At 40.6% G+C, this 19,474-nt stretch overlaps 1 protein-coding gene across 1 annotated transcript in view; it reads left to right on the top strand.

Annotated features, from left to right (window-relative positions):
* PAPPA2 (pappalysin 2) overlaps positions 1–19,474 on the top strand; it is a 282,314-nt gene that overhangs the window by 232,870 nt on the left and 29,970 nt on the right. Inside the window, exon 20 of the mRNA XM_032611278.1 lies at positions 9,920–9,991. Coding sequence (XP_032467169.1) covers positions 9,920–9,991 — 72 coding nt within the window. The remainder of the gene's footprint in view (positions 1–9,919; positions 9,992–19,474) is intronic.

The raw sequence follows: 19,474 nt of genomic DNA on the forward strand, positions 1-19,474 counted from the left end.
GTCTGAAACCAGGGTATTGCGGTGGTGAGGGAGAGGGGAGATGGGAGGTAGAAGGATGAGATAGGGCAGCGGCAGGTGGACGAGATCCTGTAGGGTATGGCGACCCCTCTTAAGATGTTGAACCCAATGAGAACGCTATGCAAGAGGTGGCCCACCGCGAGTGGGAGGGCGCTGGGAAGACCGTATGGAGCAGGAAGGAGAAAGCCAGAAAAACACCTTGTCTGGTTCTCCCATCCCAGCCTTTCTAGACTTCCTGTCCCATTTCCCACAGTCTGTTGAGAAGGTTTAGCTGGAATTACAGTACCTGGAGAAAGAACTTCTGCCTCATGTTCACGGAGTGCCAGATGGTCTAGACCCTTTCTGTCAGTCCCTTGAACTCAACTTCTTATGATGAAAGACTTCTCTTTCTCTATAAGCAGCTAAAGGGGGAAAGGCTTGGGATGTTTACAATCCATTTGTCCCACTTGAGAAATGAACTGCTTCAGGAACCCTTCTACAATCACTTCAGCATCTACCCAACAAGACGTCCCATGGGCACAATCGATGCATGCAGGGTTTGTCAGGCCACAGTGCAGGCCTTCCGGTGATGGGGGGGTCTCTGACCTCTGCTTTCCAAATGAGACATTCAGAGAAGAGCAGTTCACTTTTCTTCTTGAAGACAGCAGGGATACCAATAACAGAGACTTGACTATTTCCAAACTGAAAAACAATATCCTCTATTTTATTAAAACCTCCCCTTTCTCGACCATCCTTCGGGGGAGTCATTATTATTTATTTACCTCTGTTCCATAGCATTTTGTTCATGTTTACATTCCTAGTTCCTTTTTCAGTGCTGGGCAAATTGTAGGTGTCTTATGAATGTTGGTTGAGTCAGCAAAGAAATTGCTATAGCATCATTTTCTACTTGGAAAGTAAATATCTATTTTCTCCTCAAACTGGGAGCACTTGCTGCAGCTTCGTACTGCTATGTATAATTATATCCTTGTCATTTTCAAGTTGCCCACCCCAGAAAGAAAATGCAGAATTTATTTTCTTCTTAAACCAGACACCAAATGTTATCATTTGTATCACTGCATTTATTATGACTATGGTCTAGTCAAGAAAAAGAAGTCAGTGGAAGCAAAGGGAATAATGATGAGGCTATTGCCCTTATGTACCCAGGTCCTCAGAGATGAGATTATGCCCCAACCATAGATGGTCCCATTTTGTGGCACTCAGTGGCTCTTGAGGGCCGGGAAATCTAAGCTTGTCCTCACAAAAAAGGAGAAATGCCTTATACACCAAAACAGTTGTATTAAATGAAAGTCTTCTTCGAGTAAAAATCTTGTAACTTACATTGATTTATCTTGAAGAATGTTCCATATTGTACTCAATCTTAAGTTTTGGTGTCCTTCAGAATCACTTGGGCAGTTTGTAAAGGGAGCAGACTTGGGTTCCCCCCTTTGGAGAGACTGCCAATGCCTTGGGGTGTGCATCTTCTAACAAGCACCCCAGGTAATTCCGCTGTAATGCTTGGCGAAACACTGCTATTAAAATACTGGCAACATAAATATTTTAACTACAAGTACACCTATTTGGAGCCTGGCTCATTTGTTTAGTAAATGATGATCTCCTATTTCATGTAAACCCTTGCTATCTCCCATACTTCAAATACCTGGTATCTGGCAAGACTACAGAGCAATGGATTAAATTGCATCATTTTCTCTAGTCTGCTTCCAATGACTTCATTCTTTGTAATAAAAATGATATCTTACATTTGGATAACGCTTTATTGCTTTCAAAGTTGTGTATATATATATATTTTGGAAATTTATAATTTCATTTGAATCTTCTCACAAACCAATAAACTAAGAAAGGAAGATGTTATTAGCCTTATTTTACTGACAAATTAGATGCTGTCGGGTTATCTGTTCAAGGTTGCACAGCTTTCAAGAAATGGAGAGAGCAGTGCAGCCAACTTTTCTGACTCCAAGTTCAGTCATTTCCCCTGAATCACCCTGTTGGCTGTAGTCTTTTTTCCCCCTGGTGTATGTTTAGGTTAGTTCGCCTATCAAATAGAAAACAAGTCACTTGCCCTAACTATGAGAGCCTCCTCATTCCCACATGTCCCTTCCTTCCCCGTGAAGTCTAACAAAAATAATTGAGAGAGATATTTCCCTATAATACTGCTTTTCCTTGTTGTGAAAGAGTTTGTTTTTAAAGAACAATCAAGTATACGTTTTAGGTTCCTATAACATTTATGTGCCTGTCTCTGGGGGTTCTACTGGTTTTTATTCCTGAACATGGTACCTGACTCCTAGAATAATATACTTTCCATTAAAGGAAGAATTTCTGAGGATTTAGGCAGTCTGGGGTTTTGATAGAAAACAACTCAAAGTGGCAATTGTCAGAAGAAGAGTGAGGTCCTCCTGGGTTCAAATACTATATGACTTACCCCTTGGAGCCTCTGTCTGCCCATCAGCAAGAATGAGGATGGTATTATCTATCTTGAAGTGTTGTTATAAAAATTCAAAATAACACTTTTGCAATGTCTTGCACAGTTTCTAGCACATAGTTCTGAATTACGTAAAAATGGAATTTAAGTTCACTTAGTACAAATCTTACCTTTGGAAATTTCCAGCCTCTCTGAAAAGATACCACCTGCTATCTATAAGAAAGAAAAATATTGTTCTATAAGTTCTGTGCTTTGCTTGTTAGTGTGTGTAGATAGAGGTGTGTAGGTCATATGTTTTTTCTGCGCCTTTTGCAAATGGGGCTGGGAAGACAATTAATGGCCATTCAGTGCTTCCTATTGGACACCTCTGACTGAAGAAGCAATTTCTAACGGCTCTGGTTATGAGACTGAGAAGAGAGTAAGGATGAACGTATACTATTATTTCTAAATGTTTCAAGGGCATGCTGGCTGTAGGAAACATGAAGTAAGGATTTGAAATTCCCAAATGGACTTTCTGGGCCTTTGTTGTTGTAATGGCGTTTTCCTCCTTCACCTACTGCACCCAGGGATTTAGACCTTTCTATGGTGATGGCATCAGCAGAGACATATCCCTGCAAAAGAGAGGATGCCAAACAAAAGGGCTTCTTGGCTGTCAAATAAATCCCTGCTAGTCAGGGTGACTGAGCAGTGGAAACTGGCAGCTAGGACAGACAGGAGACGGCCAACTGCCCCAATCAGTACCATTGCTCATATCTAGGGGGTCTGAGCTGAGGGTGTAGGAAGAGCTCCCCATGGACTTCCGCTGAGAGCATTTGGTGTTTTTCTCATCCCTGCTTTTCCTCTTCTTCATTTTCCGCTTTTCTTCCTTTTTTCTGTCATTCTGACACCAAACTGTAAGAGTCTTGGGGGTAGGAATTATGTCTTACTCAAAGCATGATTCATTTCACCCATTGCTCAGAGCGAGGTTGCTGTGTGAAACCAAAGAGCTCGAAGAAGACAGTGCCTCCCACCTCCACAGAGCCATTTGTCATGGCAAACCTTTGGATTTTTCCAGAAAGCCTATGTAAGGTTGATTTTTCATTATTGTCCTTAACCACTGTGTCTAGAGAATGTTTTATTATATCTTGCGACTTTCCTGTTTAAAATAGGAAAATTGACATTTTTTTTTTTTTTTTTTTTTGCGGTACGCGGGCCTCTCACTGTCGTGGCCTCTCCCGTTGCGGAGCACAGGCTCCGGATGCGCAGGCTCAGCGGCCATGGCTCACGGGCCCAGCCGCTCCGCGGCATGTGGGATCTTCCCGGACCGGGGCATGAACCCGCGTCCCCTGCATCGGCAGGCGGACTCTCAACCACTGCGCCACCAGGGAAGCCCGGAAAATTGACATTTTGACTTACCTTATAAAGAAGTGGTCTTTTGAGAACCAGATTTCATGGAGAGATTTTTTTTTTTTTTTGCACATAATAAGGCATTTGTTTGCATGTAAACGAGTTTTTCTAAACTGTATTTGAAAATGTTTCTTTCTGAAATACAAAAGTATCCATCATAACATCTCATTTCCCTATTAGTCTGCTTCATAAATTCAGTTTTCCCAGATTGCATAATCCTTTTTTCCTTTTTTTTTTTTAGTATATCCTAATTAGGAATTAGTGAGGTCCAAATTAATGAGATTTTCCTGTGGCTACACATGTTAGGTTTGCAAAGTTCTCAACACTGCATGGAATCCCTCTTTCAACTCCCCAGCTCTTCAACAGAATTGCTCAGTCATAATTTCTGACTTTGTTTTCCCAAGTTGGTCCCCAAAGGATTAATAATTCCTTAAATATAACCAAAATGTTTTAAGAGGAAGAGAAAAGCAGGAGGAAAAAAAAGAAGATAATAGTCACAGTTTCCCACTATCTGGTCTCACCCTCCAGTCTGTCCCCTCATCTCCTAATCCTCCCCCTCCCCCCACCCCGAGTGTCCTCTTGATGGGTGCAATTGTGTGTAACAGCTCCAATGACACTTGCCACACATCACGGGAGAACAAATCCCTCAGACATGAGTCATGAAAAAATCTTCTTTTTCATCTGTTTAAAACGTGGCATTGTTCCCTCTCTGCTTGAGTAAGTCTCAGGCATCAATTCCCTCTTCTCTAGAGAAGAGTAGACAAGAGTGTCTTGGAGGATGGGGGAAGAATAACCACAAAGTATATTGCAGGGTAATGTACTGTGGTCCCAATAAATATGCAAAATAGTGCTGTATTTTATTTAGGGCTGCATACATATATGGTAATAAGGAGATCATCACAAACCTGGGCAAGGAGCAGAACTTTGTGATCTGATGTGATTAGTAGCCCATTCTGTCAAGTAACTATTCCTGATAAAAAACAATTGAGCAATTTTGTATTAGACCTTAATGTTGGCTAACCATCAGTCTTGTGACCTTTAACAACACATTTAACCAGGCAACAGCCTTCATACAGCCCTATGACCATCCTAATAACCCTTAACTGGTTTTCTTTCCCTCTTTCCTCCCTCCCTTCTCTCTCTCTCCCCTCCTTTCTCCCCCACCCCATCTTCTCCTTTCCCACCTCTGCTCTCCCTTTGTTCTTCCTTTCTTCTCTTTTTTCCCTTGTTTTTTTAAAAAAATTTAAAATAGTCCAACCAAGAGGAAATCTTTAAACTGGTTTTCTCATGAACTTTTTCTTTTTGAAAAGTTTAAAACAAATCCTTGGCCCTTAGTTTTCACAATTGATTCATCTGAGAAGTGGCTTGCTAATAGTATAACAACTATAGTTACAATTGTATACAAATGTATAGAAATAGTAATTTTAAAATTCAGAATAGTTGTTATTAATAGGGAGGATGGAAGGAGAATGATGTTGGAGGGACCTATATAAGGGACATTAATTGAATCTCTAGTGACAGACTCTGGAAGCAGATAGAACAAAGTGTTATGATTTGATAAAGCTGGGCAGAGGATATAAGGTTGTTTTTTCAATTATTCTCTATAGCTTTTCAAATGTAATATATAGGATTATAATTTGTCAAAAACATTCCAGAAAATAAGAAAATCATATTGAACTGTTAAATGATAAACTGAGGCATATTAAATATTTTAAGAGTTTATCTGAGCAAAAAACAATTCAAATCGGGTAGTGCCATACTGGGTTTAGGAGTACTCCACCAACAGCAGCTGGGGAGAGACTTGGTTATAGAGAAAAGGCGGAAGCAAAGTAAGGAAATTATTGATTGGTTATAGCTTAAAGCCAAGTTGGTTGTTCATGATTGATTGCCCTTTGGTTTCAATTTCATAACCTTGAGACATTGACAGGCTTAGATTCTGCTTTGCTTCCACAGGCCACCGTGGCATTAGAGCCACCTCAGTGTAATGGCCTCCTTGTTTAACTAATTTAACACACCTCACCAGGAGCTAGCCCTTCTATGCCAACTTCTCACTAGTTTTCCTCCCACTTTCCTCTTTCACCTCACTACCACAAATGTGCCCATAAAATGTAGGATCTGAAAAACATTTAAAATTTTCCTCCAATTTTGATCAGTAAGTAGTTATTCAATTAATTCTATATGCAGATCTTTTCATATGAGATGAGTGACTTTCATAGGCCAGAAGATAAAGAAGAAAGCTAAAGGTACAACAACCTATTTAACGGTTGACAAGTACTTGTTGAACGTTGTCTCTCTCTAAGTCACTGAAATAAGATGTGTAAGTGGGAGACAGTCCCTATTCTCAAGGATTTTGCAGTCTAGGAAGATATATGACACAGGTACCAGAAACTTTGGTAATCTGTACAGAGATCGAGGAGGTTGCCAGTCTGAATTAGTCTTAAGACTGAATTATAGAATATTAAAAAATTCATTGAGATGGGTATTGTCAATTCCACTATCATGAGTTTATTGAACAGATGTAGTTGGACATGTATGAAATGATGCATACATAAGCTTTGTTTGTTAGAGCAAAAGACTGAAAACGACTTGAATATCCATTAATATGGGTCTGATTAAGTAAATTAAGGTACATCCATGAAATGGAATAATATGCAATCAATAGAATGCAGCAACCCATATACCATAAAATGAACAGAACACCAAGAAATGCTATGAAGTTAAAATAAAGTTAGACAGTCAAACAACAATAAACAAGCACTAAATAAAATTATAGTGTTTCATACTTTGTGTGAGGAAATAAATAATTTTATATATGTATGTATGTTCATAGACTATCTGTAATGACATAAAAAAGAACTAAAAATAGTATGCAGGAAATTGAGTAGTTGGGGAGATTGTGTATCCTTTTATGCTTTTTAGATTTTATACCGTGAACATGTATCACATAATAATAAAATTAAATTACATAAAAATACAAAGATGTAGGGGAGTTCCCTGGTGGCCTAGTGGTTAGGATTCTGGGCTTGTGGCCCAGATTCAATCCCTGGTTGGGGAACTGAGATCCCGCAAGCCACATGGTGCATCCACAAAAAAAAAAAAACAAAAAACAACAAAGGTGTAAAAATTAAATTGGAAATAATAAGAGAAAAGAGCACTGGAGAATGTATATGTATAGCTGATTCACTTTGTTATAAAGCAGAAACTAACACACCATTGTAAAGCAATTATACTCCAATAAAGATGTTAAAAATATATATATATATATAAAATAAAATGGAGGCCCACTACTGATGCAGAGTAGAGATGTAGAGGCTAGTACTACAAATGGAACAGTGATGAAAAAAAGACTGGAAAGAGAGATATCACAAATTTCACAATAAATGGTAATTGCAATTTGCTTCAGCAGAGCAAAATGAGGAAGCTGTTATGTGAAAAAGAATGCACAGGTATTGTTTCCATCAGATAACTATTGAGTAGCATTTCCTAAAGTGAGTTCCACAGAACATTAATCTGGAGAGATGGTCACAAAAGAAAACCTAAAGCATCTGTGGTTAAAAAAAGAGCACTGGAGAAAAAGAATTAAAAGTAAATACAGACAGACTCTTTTCCTTTCTTTCTTTCTTTTAGGTTATTTTTTCTTTTGTCTGCTTTTTTCCTTTGCAATGTATTTTTAGAATTTCTCAAGTATTAGAAGATCAACACTCCTGCATGTAGAAAGGTGGTGGATGGAGTAGAAGGTATGAAGGGCATAAGAGAAACTGATCCAGTCAGTTCAGAGTGTTCTGGCAAGTTCTGGCTATGGTCGTCATGTGAGGGTGCTGAGGCTAAGTTCCCCTTCATGTGGAGGAATTGATGCACTTCCAGCTACCTCCCCCCGTAGACTTTGAGTTCTTTGAGGGCAGTGACAGGACTGGTGGATCTTCAGATCCCTCTTGCTCCCTGAGGAAACTGGGTCGTAGTGAGTGCTACATTTAGTCTGAATTGAATGACTGACTGACTAGGGTGGGGACTGGGGGTCCTTAGTGGATTCAGTGCATGAGAAGGAATAAAGTTGCCATGTATTTGCATTTGTTCAAATTACTGCATTTTGCCATTACCATTATCTGGTAACAAAACATTCAGAAAAAAAGAAAAATCCAGAAAGTTCCAAAAAGCAAAACTTGAATTTGCTGCTTTCAGGCAACCATTTCCATAGCATTTACAGTGCATTTACAGCTATCTCCATAGCTTTTACATTGTATTAGGTATTATAAGTAATCTAGAGATGATTTAAAGTATAAATAGGATGTTATATGCAAATAGTATGTCATTTTATATAAGGGATTGAGAAGCCTTGGATTTTGGCATCCACGGGGGTCCTGGAACCAACCCCCTGTGGATATCAAGGAATGACTGTATATATTTGATAATTCTTTTTTTTTTTTAGTGCAATGGTAATTTTTTTAATTTATTTTTTACACCTTTATTGGAGTATAATTGCTTTACAGTGGTGTGTTAGTTTCTGCTTTATAACAAAGTGAATCAGTTATACATACACATATGTTCCCATATCTCCTCCCTCTTGCGTCTCGCTCCCACCCTCCCTATCCCACCCCTCTAGGTGGTCACACAGCACTGAGCTGATCTCCCTGTGCTCTGCGGCTGCTTCCCACTAGCTATCTATTTTACGTTTGGTAGTGTATATATGTCCATGCCACTCTCTCACTTTGTCACAGCTTACCCTTCCCCCTCCCCATATCCTCAAGTCCATTCTCTAGTAGGTCTGTGTCTTTGCAATGATAATTTAAGCAAAGTCGCCTTCTACATTATTACAGTATAGAGTTTTGAATATCAAAAGAACTTTTTAGGGTTTACAGTATTTATTGCCTCTTTAGGGTAGCTGTGAAGGAGGACTTCTAGTTTATAGTAATGTAACTCCAGAAAAATACTGCAGGTGCGTATTTGCATAACTGACTCTGAGGTATATACTCATATACCTACAGCTTAATATACGCAAATGTCTCCAATCTGATCATTGTACAGTCTTAGCATTCTAGAATGTATAATTTTCAATTACTGGAGTGCTGTTTTATGTAAAACTCATATCTCACAATGCATCATTTTTCTTCTGGTTTCCCTGAATTTCTATTGTACTGAATTTAAAATGTGAGTATGAAAGTCCACAAGTGGGTGGATTGGTAGCAGGTTATAAAGAGAACTTCTTTTTCTCTTTGAAACATCTTTCGGGACTTTCTCTTTTCCTGAAGTGTATCTTTTGAAATCTTTAAATACAAAAAATTAAAAGGAAAAAAACTCCATGAAAATGAGTTATTGTTATTCATAAAGAGTAGATGACTACTTGTTTAAAGGCACATCAGGAAATGGTCATTGGGCCCTGGTCAGTGGTCAGAGAAGGTCACCAGTGTTTTAACACAGACACATCTTCACACTCTCACCATCTTAATGTTGGTGCCATTTTGAGTCCTGGTGGTTTCACATTAAGCCTATTTGTCCGGTGCGTAGACCCTCTTTTATTTCCCACAAGGAGGCATAACTGGTGCTGAGAGGAGTTGCAGAGCGTGCAGTTTGGCCCCCACTCCTTGCTTGGACACTCACATCTTGTGATCTAGGATTCCTGAGATCCATTTTCAGTCCAAGACTCTTCTTATGAAGCTCTGTTTCTCAGCCTTTAAAACTCCATGGTCTTTCCTGATGAACACAAGCCATCTCACACTTTCTTGTAACTTGATTTAATATTACAAAACAAACGGAACCAATATTATGCCTAGAGCCAAATTAAAGTCATTTTAGTATCGAGGATGCTGTTTCTAACCACACCTACACCATTCTGGATTTGATAGCTCAGGGAGGGTGAAGATGATGAAGAGAATGAAAGATTCCCTCCATTAAGAGATTCCCCCTTGGCTTCTCTTCACCTGGCAGAATTAGCAGTTCCACGGGAAAGACCAGACTGTGGCCTTGGACCTCTTCATGCAGCACAGCTGGGGCTTGCTCCTCAGGGAAGGGGTTGGGCTAGTGGGGTAAGCTCAGGATTTGCCCCTTCTCTCACTGACCAGGTGTCTTTGCTTTGTTTTCCGTTCTTTCCGTCTTCCCCTTCAGAGCATCGTGTGCACTGGGCGGCGTCAGTGGCACCCAGACCCCCTCCTGATCCACTGCATCCAGTCCTGTGAGGTAAGCCACCTCCCCTCCCCCAGACGCAGACCAGAGCTCTCTGTTCTGCTCACCTTATGGAGACTTGCGTCCTTCTGCTTCAGTATTTGCCCTTTCCCAGATCCTGTGTCCTTCATGTAATCTCTTAAATTTAGCTCCACAATCCCCAAATTACAGATATTAGGATTTCTGATTTTGCCTTTTTTTTAATTTTAACAAAATCTCCAGGGTTCCATTTTAAATGACTTAATAAAAGTTAAAAGCAAGTCAGAATTATTTATGGTTTTGGGATTCTCTAACCGGGCCTCACTGGAGTTTAGTTAGATCAGAGTTTTGCAGATCAGTGGCCCACAGACAGGGGTTTGGCCAGCTCAGTGTCTAAAAACAATTTTGTTTTGGTTGCTAATGCTTGAAAATTGGGATTTTCACATAAAATTCATATGTGTATGTGTAACTTTACACACACACACACACACACACACACCCCAAGTAAAAATAAATATAAAACTCTTTGTGCAAAAAAAAAAACAAGAATATCTGACAACCGTGGGCACAATTAGCTGCTCACCTACTGGGCTTCTCTCATTGACATCAGCTGCCTGGGTCACGCAGGCATCTCTGTTTCCTACCTCTGAGGAGGTCCTGTAGTCCACTGTTGATTAACCCAAACTAGACCTTTACTGCCTCAAGGAATCCTGTTTACTTCTCACACAAGGCATTCCCCTAGCAGTGGGGGACTCAGGGACATGTGAATTCCTTCACTAGATTAAGAGGAGTTTTTTGCAAGGAAGAGTCAAGCATGAGGTAGAGCCTTGCTGAGGGAGATTGACCCAGGAATCCTGACATGGGAGATGTTTTACACACACACACACACACACACACACACACACACACACACACACACACACACACCCTTTAAGCCCTCTCACCCTGGGAATAGCCAGCAGCGGATACAAATACTGTAGTCTCAGGCTAGAGTTAGGCTTTGTCATCAAAGTCTTTCACTGGAAGTAATTAAGCCACTTAGCAGCAATGCTCAATAATTCTGGCTGTGCCTAGTGCGCTAGAGAGAGCTGTTTAACTTGCCCTTGACTTCCAGCACCCTCCCCCCACATACACACCCAACCCACATGCCTGTTAGTCCCTGGATTCTCCTGTATCCCTGTTTCTTGTATCTAATTCTGGGAAACTGGGATCTCCATGAGGCCAAAGGGGAAAATTGTGGAGTTTCAGACAAAGGGAAAACTGGTTGGGGAAATGATACCAATAAAATAGCATCCTGAGAGTGCATCAGGAAAAATGCTAGCATGGAGTGTGCTTTGTTATGGTGTGGGCCAACAAAACAGCTCATCTTCTGCCATCATTAGAAAAACAGATGGCAGTGGGGTGGGGAGGGGAGTGAGTGAGTCATCCACTGGGCAGGGGGTAGCAAGGGGGACGAGGAGGCCAGGGAAGGAAGGAGATAAACAGACAGAGGATTCGAGAACTTTGGCGAGATCAAAGGGATCCTGAGAATTCCCTTCTGTGGCTTCCAGGCATGATCGCAAGAGGGAGGGTGGATGGCAGGGCTTGGAGCTGGCTTCGGTGTTTCCCAGGAGGTCACAACACAGAGCTTTCCCCATTTGTCCTCCCTCTGTGCTGCACCCCAGCACATGCTCTGGATCCCTTATCCAGAGCTTCCCAGGCTTCTTTCAGCCCCTTTGTTGGCGTGACGAGGAACAAACCTTCATTCCCTCTTATGACCCCTCTGCCCAGCTGCTATCATGCACAGCTTAGGCTTGACCACCACACACCTGTTGGTACCCACACTCCAGGGCTTCTCAAAGCATGGCCCCTGGACCAGAACAAGTGGCATCACCTGGGAACCTGTTAAAAATGCACATTCTCAGGCCCCATCCGAGACTTACTGAATCAGAGACTCTGGGTTTGGGGATCAGCAATCTGTGTTTTAACAAGGGCTCCAGGAGATTCCGAAGACCGCTTAAGTTTGCAAACCACCGCTCTGGTCACTATGGGAGCAGACAAGAAGGTTCCTAGACTATGGATCCCTAATGTGAAGCTTATTTGTCTAGGAATAATTTTAGCCTACATTATTCATTCACATTCTGATTATTCTACAGTATTTCCCGAGACTCTCTGGGTAGGACAAGATTTGACAGGACATGATTTTGCTTCCTGTTTCCCAGCAAAGGCTAGGAAGAGAAAAAAAACCCTTAGAGGGGTGGACGGGAGGAACAAAGAAGAAGAATCAATACCTGTAGAAAGGGAAAAGGAATTGTGCAGAGCGGGGCGCATGGGGAGAAGTAGAAACAATTCTGAAGGAATAAGAAGTAAGAAATGCAGAGAGGGAGGGCGAGGATGGAAAAGAAAGGACAAGAGTGGCTGAAACTGGCCTGTTCTAGGGGCAACTTGGCAGACACTTAGTTCTTTACTGGAAAAAAGTCAGCTAAATATATTAGGGAGAACCAAAGAGTGTCAGAGACAGACGGAGAGAAAACAGACCTGGATGCAAGATGAACCGAAGAGGGTTAGGTGGGTGAGAGCAAGTTTTAAAACGTGTGGCACAGAAATCTGATACTTTGTACCCCAGTGTCTAAAAAGGGTTTTCTTTTTTGGCTTTCCAATAGCGAATTGAATTCTAAGATGTCCCCTTAAAACATTCAGCCTCATAAGAGTGAAGTACATCATTCTTTATTGGTCTCAGTACGCCGAGGCATTGAACCAGTCCCCTCACTGTCCCACTTCACGCCTGTGTTGTGTCACTTCTGCACCTCTGTTTGTGTCCTATCCCCTTGGCCACAGAGTTTTAGCCTTCAGTTCTCCACTAGCTATGCCTCTCACTTTTCTTTAAGAGACAGCACTGAAGGTTCCCTCTGAAACATCTTAGGTAAATAATGCCATCTTCTCGTGGTCACTTACGCTCCCATTTTCTCAGGAGCACGTGTGTACCACGTATCTGGAGTCCAAACCTGTTCATGCCTTAAATTCTATTTTTCTAGTTGATTCTTGTGTTTCACCTTCTTGACCCAGACACTCCTTGTATTTTCTATTTCTTTTGTAATTCGCAAACGGGCAGGGAGTGGTAATTTGGTTCGTGGAGAAGTTTTGAAGTTAAACAAATACAGGTTCAAATCCTGGGTCAGCTGAGTGGTGTAAGCCTTTGTGTCTTAAGCTGTATTGGGAAGTGGGGGCAACACAGCCATTTTAAGGAGTTGTGATGAGGGATTAATGTGATAATGGACATAAATGTTTAAGCATCATGCCGTTCCGGGTCCCTAGTAGATGCTTATAGGGTAGTTAGGCACTACTGACTACTCTGTGAATGCTTACTAGACGAGTGCAGCAGAAGGCAGGGCAGAGCTGCTGGGTGGCCTCAGCGTGGTTAGACGCAAACTCTGAAGATGGGAAAAGGGAAAGAACAAAGGGAGAAAGGGGAACAGACCATTCCCTGGAGACCCTTTGAGATCCACAATTTGCAAATCACTTGGAGACAGCTGCTGAATCTAATCGGTCATGAGGAGCTCTACTCATTCCTACTGTTGCCCTCACTGGGGCCTCAACATCTCTCACCTGGGCTATTGCATGAGTTTCCTAATTGTTAACCCTAATCCCAGACCTGTACCCATCAAAATTATAGACAAGCACACAAATAGTCAATGATAACTGTGTAGAAAACAAAGACTTAGTCTGCCAATGCTTGGCCAATTGAGTGCACTCTTTTCCCAGTATGGGGGTGGGTAGCGAGGAGGGTTGTCCTCATTTTATGGGGTGATAATTGAAGTGAGCGTTCACTCCGTCAATGAACACATTATACCATCAGATCATATGTGTTATCTTCTTTTTCCTTCCTTCTTCCCTCCCTCCCTCCCTCCCTCCCTCCCTCCCTCCCTCCCTCCCTCCCTCCCTTCCTTCCTTCCTTCCTTCCTTCCTTCCTTCCAAAAAGTCATATTTATTAATTCTAACAAAGTCTACAGTCCTAGGTTCCATTAAACTAAGAACATCTTGTTCTCTAGGGAATGCAGCTGGAAATAAAGACCACACTTCCAGCCTCCTTTTGCATAGAAATGACTAATCTCCTTCCTGTAGGATGATTAAAATTGAGTGCCCATCGACCTACATTTTGGTTATGCTTTTTCTGTGAGCACGTATTTCTTACAAGTTTGTTGTGCTTGTCAGCAGCCCCCCATTTTGGATTACAATTTCTGATAATTCTCTCTTTAACATTTTGAAAGTTCTTGTAGAGTTATGCTTTTTCAAAAAAAAAAAAAAAACGTGGGGGCAGCTGTGGAGGAGAACGGAGGTGGAATGATGTCAGAAGAATTAGGTTCAAATTCTGAGTCTACCCTTTTAGCTACGAGTTGTATCTGTCTGGCTTTCTCTCAAAACTCCTGTGAGAGTCAAGTGAAATAACTGATGTTAAGGTGCTATGTGAATTGCCAAATAATATAACATATTTGTAGTGGTATTGCCTAAGGAACGATATACATCACTATGTAAGGATGGGCTCTTATTGAAACAATATGTACATATTAAGAATCAAGAAAGAGTCCACTCACACCCAATTTATATCTTTATGAGTATTATATACTGCAGGTGGCCATGGTTAATTGATGTTATTGAGGCTTCCAATAAAATTTAGAAAACTTAAAGATTTTTTTGGGTATTTCAATTAAGTCTCTCTGAACATGCTACTATTTCTCCTGTAAATTTGTATACATACCCTTGTAAATGCCTGTCTTCTCACTTACCACATTATTTCAAGATTATATGACAGGTCTGTCCTTCCTACAGTCTGTGAGCTTCTGAGTTATAGGATGTGTTTTATTCCTTTGAAAAACACAGACCTAATTCTTCAATGACACCTGCTTCTACCCCTCTAAAGGCAGGGAGAGAGAGTTGAAGGTAGACCTTTGACTTTGAAAGTCTCGAATTGAGAACGATTATATTGGATTTCTGAGGAGTAGCACAGTGGAAGGAAAGGTAGGGAAGGAGTAGAAGGTGAAGGAGAGAATTACAACCCTGCCATGCATAGAATCAGAAAGCTTTGCAACAGGGGCAACCCAGAGGAGCCAGAGGAAGGCTGTCAGGGGTCCAGAGGCAGGCTTGAACCTCAGTTCCATCCCTTAGTACATGTTTCCTTGGGCAAGTCCGTTAACATCTCTGAATTTAAGCTCCTCAGCTTTAAAATCAGGTGGATACAATTTATCTTTTAAACTTGTTCATCAGATACCTGATTCAGAAAACTATGGAGATGCACCCAGGGGTGTGTCGTTTGGGAGCCTTTGAAGAGGTCATACCTCAGGAGAATGTGAGTCATGCTGATTTTTCAGGAATAACTGGAAATATCCCTTGTTTCTGGGGATTTTTGCCTTCTGCATAGATTTTGATCTTTCTGTTAAGATTTGTGGCTTTGATGGTTAGCTTTGATTTCTTACTCACTGGATGGGTTGCATTTTGGAAATCTGTTGGCACCGTCCTTCCTTGGCTTCAGTCCAAGGTCAGTTCTGCTTTTGGTTTTTCTTCCATCCTCCTGGTTCTAGCTGGCAAGAGAGAACTCAGACTAAGAAAGGGTGGATATGAGAGTCAGAACATGATAAAGGATGAGAAAGCGCCTATTGTATGAAGGTTCAGTAAACATTAATTGAATCTCATTTATCAGTCACACTGAGTGACTTCTGTTACTCACCGAAAAATTAATGCTTCTTCCCACTATCTATTATTCTAAGACAGTGGCAGGAAATACATATGTAGGTGCATATACATTAAGAGAGTGAGAGGCCAAGCTGATCTGGAAGAAGATTAGGTAAAGAATTGCTTAGTAAGACTCTTTGGAGTCCCTATCCAATCATTTTGATGTTCTCAAAGGAATGAGGAGCTTACAGAAGACTGAAAGTAGAGCTGTGTAGCATGTACCATTTTTAAAGAAAAGGGGGTTGAACAATAAAGCCTATGGGCCTGCAAGCTTGGTTTCTCTACTAGGAAGACTTCTAGGACAGACTTCTCTATGGGCCTGCAAGCTTGGTTTTTCTACTAGGAAGACTTCTGGGACAGACTTCTCTAAGTCCTGTATTTGTAAGGGATATACTCTCCTTTTCAGCGTGATGTTTTGTGACAGAATGATTGGTCAAAGAGATAAAGGAGAAATCACTTTTTAAATTTAGCAGGTGTGCCATTCTAGTCCAAACGATATACCCCTAATTTAAGAAGACACCTAAGGAGTTGACCACATGTTGGATCACTACTGTAGATTGTGCTGAACTGGGATGGTCCATCCAGTGGAAAACTCAAGACTTATTCTGACCACACCTTGTCTTTACTCATTTCACATGGGCAGTGGACTCTGCTGATAGTTTTTTCTTTTTGTTTTTGTTTTTAAAGTGTGCTTAAGAATTACTTGGAGTGCTTATTTTTTGAATGTAGATTCTTAGGTTCTGCCCCTCCCTCCCAATTTTTACATATCAAGTCTTGTGTGGAGTCCAAGAATTTGTTTTTTTCAGAAATACCCCAGGTCCTTCTAATGTAGGTGGTCCTCAACTGCACTTTGAGAGGCACTGGGCAGGAATGAATTAATACACTCAAAGATAATTGTATGCAATAGCATCCACATCACATCTTGGAGAAAAAGGTTCCATCTACCAATAGTTAACCATTTATCTAGTGGGTTCTTTTTTTTTAAATTAATTTTCATTGGATTATGGTTGCTCTACAATGTTCTGTTAGCCTCCACTGCACAGCAAAATGTGTCAGCTATACACATACAGATATCCCCTCCCTTTTGGTCTTCCCTCCCATTTATGTTACCACAGTGTACTAGGTTAGTTCCCTGTGCTATACAGCATGTTCCCATCAGTTATACATAGCGTCAATAATATGTATGTGTCAGTACCAGTCTCCCAATTCCTCCCACCCCACCCCTTTCCCCCTTGGTGTCCATACATTTGTTCTCTACGTCTCTGTCTCTATTTCTGCTTTGCAGCTAAGATCATCTATACCATTTTTCTAGATTCCACATATATACGTTATTATACGATATTTGCTTTTCTCTTTCTGACTTACTTCACTCTGTATGACGGACCCTAGGTCCATCCACGTCTCTACAAACGACCCTATTTCTTTCCTTTTAATGGCTGAGTAATATTCCATTGTATATATGTATATACCACGTCTTCTTTATCCATTCCTCTGTCGATGGACATTTAGGTTGCTTCCATGTCCTGACTATTGTAAATAGTGTTGCTATGAACATTGGGGTGCATGTGGTTTTTTTTGAATTATGGTTTTCTCTGGGTATATGCCCAGTAGTGGGATTGCTGGGTCAGATGGTAGTTCTATTTTTAGTTTTTTAAGGAACCTCCATACTGTTCTCCATAGTGGCTGTATCAATTTACATTCCCACCAGCAGTGCAAGAGGGTTCCCTTTTCTCCACACCCTCTCCAGCATTTATTGTTTGTAGATTTTGTGATGATGGCCATTCTGACTGGTGTGAGGTGATACCTCATTGTAGTTTTGATTTGCATTTCTCTAATAATTAGTGACGTTGAGAATCTTTTCATGTGCTTCTTGGCCATCTGTGTGTCGTCTTTGGAGAAATGTCTATTTAGGTCTTCCAATAGTTCTTGAATAAATGAAGAAATCACCTGAAATAGAATAACATTAGAAAGATCAAGGATAGAGGTAAAAATATCTGGCAGACAGTGGTAAAACTGAAATTCTTATAAGCCAGAAAAGACTTAATTGTTTTAAAATTACAGTTTAATTTTTTAAATGATGGTTCATTGTGGGTAAACAGTAGCCTGACTATGTTCTTAAAATGACAAGCTACCTGCCAATAAGTGTAAGTGAGACCAACCGAAAACCCGAGTATTTCATTGCCTATCATTATTCTCACCATTGATCTGATCCTGTTTTCTCTCTGGGTCCAACTTCTATAGCCATTAGAAAACACAGAACGTGTTGCAGGTCACAAAAATAATATCAAAAGCTTGATAATAATACCTTTGGTGAAAAATAAAAAGAATTGGGATCTTTAAGCCTAAAAGAGAAGGATAAAGATTAATGTAGTAAGTATTTTCATGTAGTAAACATTTTATATAGAGAAGAGTTAACAGCATCCCCCAATAACAACAGGACAGAAAATAATGGGCTTAAAAAGCTGAATGAACTATTTAAAGTAAATCTGTGTGAGAATATCCTGGAACTGTTAAACTTTATAGAAGTTTATAAAGGGAACTGTTTAAAGGCATATTAGTCTTTGGAGCATTTTAAAGGGATGTGTATTGTCTTCTCTCTGATATGGTTAAATATTTTCTGATGTCTCAGACACAGATGATGGTTCGGTAGTAAATCTATCACTCCATGGATTTAAATGTAAATATATTTGTGTTTTCTGAAGGCAACCAGTAGGGATATTTTTAAGTGTCATGACTATAACGACTACTACCTTGATAGGAATTTGTACAGGAAGGAATTGGGAGTGGAAAGACAGGGGTGAGGAGGCGTTGGGGATAAATTTAGCTTTAGTGAAGTGGCTGCGTTTACTTAAATGTAGGTGGGCAGGTGTATTATTTTTACACATTTAGTAGCTGATATCAACAATGCTGCCATCACTAATTCATTCCATCTGCTCCATCATTCCTTAGATTCTTTCTTCTGTGTTGTCTTGGACCTCTCTCTGCCTCCCTTTTATTATTTGTATTCCAGATGGTAGCCCTGTTAGCTGTGTCTGGGACATGTGCTTCTCGATCACTCATGGGCACTGCCTGGGTTTACTGCTGTACCTCTAGGATGTGAGGGCCGATATATAATTCATGAGGTGGAAATGATGGCATGAAAATCGAGGTTTTATTGCAACTTTTTTCCTTTCCCAGACTTTGAGCCCAGAAGGAGTAGAGAGGAGTTAGAATCAGACTAAAATGCCCCATCTTAGGAGACGCGCTTTATACTTGGGTGCAGAATGCCTGCATGCAGATCTGAATGTGACGATCAGAGATGGGGGTGGGAGAGGGTCACAGGTTAGCCTGCACGCGATAAATACCCGAGAAATAAGTGATTTTTATGGGCCCCCGCATGATGTGGGGCCCTTTTGGAGGAAGGCTTTTATTTCTGTTAGGGTTTTGTCCCCTTGATTTTTAGCACAAGATGTCATATATAAAGATATATATAATTTCACTCAGCCTCACAGTGAAACCTGTTCAGCCATTCTTTTCTCAAACTTTTATCCTTTTTGTTTGTAAGGTTTATCTCTATTACTGTGCTTTAGTAATGCCTTTTTCATCACTAGATAGTCACACATTTCTTTTAATAAATGCCCCAAACTTGATCTTTGAAGTGTGACCAGATGGAATTTCTACTGATCTTTTCAAAAAAACCTCCCACCTGAGTCTGTCTTTATAAATTCCTTATTAAAAAGAGAAAAAAAATGAATCTTTTTTTTATGACACCTGTATATAGAAAACCAAATGTTCCAACCCAGCTTTATCACTTTGGGCACTGAGATGGCGAAG

Source organism: Phocoena sinus, chromosome 1 (assembly GCF_008692025.1).
Source record: "Phocoena sinus isolate mPhoSin1 chromosome 1, mPhoSin1.pri, whole genome shotgun sequence".
NCBI classification, from domain to species: domain Eukaryota; kingdom Metazoa; phylum Chordata; class Mammalia; order Artiodactyla; family Phocoenidae; genus Phocoena; species Phocoena sinus.